This window comes from Naegleria gruberi, assembly GCF_000004985.1.
Source record: "Naegleria gruberi genomic scaffold NAEGRscaffold_623, whole genome shotgun sequence".
In the NCBI taxonomy this organism is placed as follows: Eukaryota; Heterolobosea; class Eutetramitea; order Acrasida; family Naegleriidae; genus Naegleria; species Naegleria gruberi.
Window position 1 is genome coordinate 1 of NW_003162932.1, and position 2987 is coordinate 2987.

The 2987-nt window shown below is 34.4% G+C and overlaps 1 protein-coding gene across 1 annotated transcript; it reads left to right on the forward strand.

Annotated features, from left to right (window-relative positions):
- Positions 1–1163: 1163 nt before the first annotated feature.
- NAEGRDRAFT_76908 (uncharacterized protein) lies at positions 1164–2927 on the forward strand (the record flags this gene model as incomplete). The annotated part of the gene is made up of 2 exons (XM_002668135.1): positions 1164–1380; positions 1438–2927. Coding segments are annotated over 2 exons (1707 nt in total), but the record flags the coding sequence as incomplete, so codon positions are not given.
- Positions 2928–2987: the final 60 nt, after the last annotated feature.

Below are 2987 nucleotides of genomic sequence, written 5' to 3' on the forward strand. Positions count from 1 at the left end.
GGGCAGACATTTTTGAGATTCGAATAATGAGTTTAATTGTTTTTTTGTTTGTTATTGAATGAAGCAACGGCAATTTTAGCTTCATTTATAGGGTTTACAAGTAGTCTCGTATTTAATTTACAAGAAGGGAAATGCACAAAGATATTGTAAAATTTAAAATGGTTACCGTGTTCTAAACATGGTCTAGTAGAATCATTAATGGAAATCAAGGTTTTTTAAAGGGATTTTCTTGAAAAAGTGGTAGGCAATTAAATATGTGTACCGTGAAACTCTAATTTAACGATAGTAAGATTATTAATAAAGATTTCCATATATTTTATAAAATTACAATTTACAATCAACTTTGAATGGTTCTATGAGAACTCAAAATTGAAAATAGCATTGTAAACCATGTCAAAGAAACAAGCTTCAATACTGTAAATTTCCAAAAAGGTAACCATCTGGTTGCAAGCAATAGATTTAACACTCCTATCTGGGAAAATCTAATATTTAATCCAAGAAATTAAATATATTGAATTAACAATGATTTAGATTTTCAGACATGTTTAGAAATTGATTAGAATACCCAAAGTCAATGAAATTGTTTCTGAAATTCTTTAACGGTGTTGGAAATGATTTCTAATGCAATGCTGAACTTTCAAACGAAATGAGATAGGATAATGACCTCAAGATGGCATTGCTGTGGAAAAAGGGCGTAATATTAATGTGTTGAAATTCATCTATTACGCGTGTAGTAGAATAAAGCTCATTGTTTTCGTATTTATTGGTGTGTAGTTGGATAAACTGTCAGTAACAAGTATCAGAACTGATATTGGAATGAAGAACTTGGAAAACCCAAAGACTGATCCACTCCACTTCTAAGAACCTTCTTCTATTACAGTGGCCATACACTAGTGAGAGAGATATGAATGAACAGTAATGGCCAAATTGGCGCACATTTAAAACAAATTAAGAAGTAATAAGAAAAATGGCGTTATCAAAGAATCATCATTTAATTTCGAGTCAATGGCTAAGGAGTTTGATTGTTGTATTGATGATGATGATGTTGCTTTCAAGAGTTTCATCATCATCATTATAAAATATTAGATACTTATAATAATTATAATACAACTAGAAGAATAAAAGGTTCGGAACGTAAGGCAACTATTGTATACAGTCAGAGTATGAATACTCAGTTTGTATCTTCCACTGATTATCCATCGGGAAATGTGGCCACATTCAGTTCCAATCTCAAGCTATATTGGAAATTATTAAGGAATGAAAAAAGCTCTGATATTAATGATGCAATCTTGGAATTTGGAGCTGTGGCCAAAAACACGAGAGGTTACGTCTCGTTTTGCTTTGGTTATTTAAATGGAGATCCAATGAAGGGTGATACCAGTAAGTTGTTATTGGCAATATTAACTTAATATTATTAATGATGATGAATTGATAAAGTTTTCGGGTATTATAATAGTGCTTCTCAAAGTGTAACCATCATGGATGCATGGATGGTTGCAAAGCCACAATCACCAGTGAGTGATGCTTCCGATGATATCCTTCAAAGAAATGGTGGATACAACTCGGCCACAGGTGAGACACATATCAAGTGGACACGTTTCGTTAAAACAGGAGATTCCCACGATGTCATTTTCACCAATGCAGTCATGAAAACTTCCTGGGCACTCCACTCCACCAGTACTGGAATGGTTAGACATACCAGCACTGGCAAAGGTCCAAGTTTGAATTTCCTTTCAGCTGGTTATGCTACTGGTGAGTATGGAGTATTGCCAAGTCAACCAGAAGTTTCGGATGGACGTTCTAGTAGTAGTAATTCGACCTGTTCACTTCCAACTGGATATTCACAAAGTATTTTAACTCACTGGGTCAATTCTGCTGATTATCCTGCAGCTAATTACAAGTTAGTTGGAACATCTGATTCATTGAAATTATATTGGAAAGTTTTGACCAATCCAAATGATGCAAATAATCCAATTATTGAATTTGGATTGTTGGCTACTGGTATTTATGGTTATGCTTCTCTTGGTTTCAACCATGGAGCTAGTTCAGGAATGCAAACTGCTGATACCATGTTTGGATATGTTGATTCAACTGGAAAAGTGGTAATAGTTGATGCTTACATGCAAGGTAATCTTCAAGCTCCAACCTTAGATTCATCTCAAGATTTCATTTCCAAAAATGGAGGATTAAGATCTGTGAGTGGAAATTATGAGCTTCATTTGAAATGGACACGTTTGGTCAATACTATGGATTCTGCTGATCAAGCATTCACCAATGTTCAAATTCCAATATCATGGGCTCTTTCCAAAACTTCCACATCAATTACAGCTGTTCACAGTTACAGAGACAAGAATGTCATGATTAATTTCATGCAGACTGTAACTTTGTCAGATTTGGGTGTTCCTCCAGGAAGTGCTCTGACTGCAGCTTGTTCTAATAGCACAAATTCAACAAGTACTATACCACCTACCGATAATGGCAATGTTGTTACTCCTACTAATCCTCCTATTGTTTCCAATAGCACATCTTCAAATGGCAATTCTTGTTCGTTGCCAAGTGGATATTCTCAAAGTATTACCACTAAATGGGTTAATTCTGCAGATTATCCATTGAATAATTACAAGTTAGTTGCTAATTATGGAACTTCTGATTCATTGAAATTGTATTGGAAAGTTTTAACAAATCCAAATGATGCAAATGTACCAATTATTGAATTTGGATTGATTGCCACAGGAATTTATGGTTATGCATCAATTGGATTTAATCATGGAACCAACTCTGGAATGGACACTGCTGATACAATGTTTGGTTATGTAGATTCAACTGGTAAGGCAGTTATATTAGACACATACATGCAAGGTAATCTTCAAGCACCAACATTAGATTCATCTCAAGATTTCATTTCCAAAAATGGTGGATTAAGATCTGTGAGTGGAAATTATGAGCTTCATTTGAAATGGACACGTTTGGTCAATACTATGGATTCT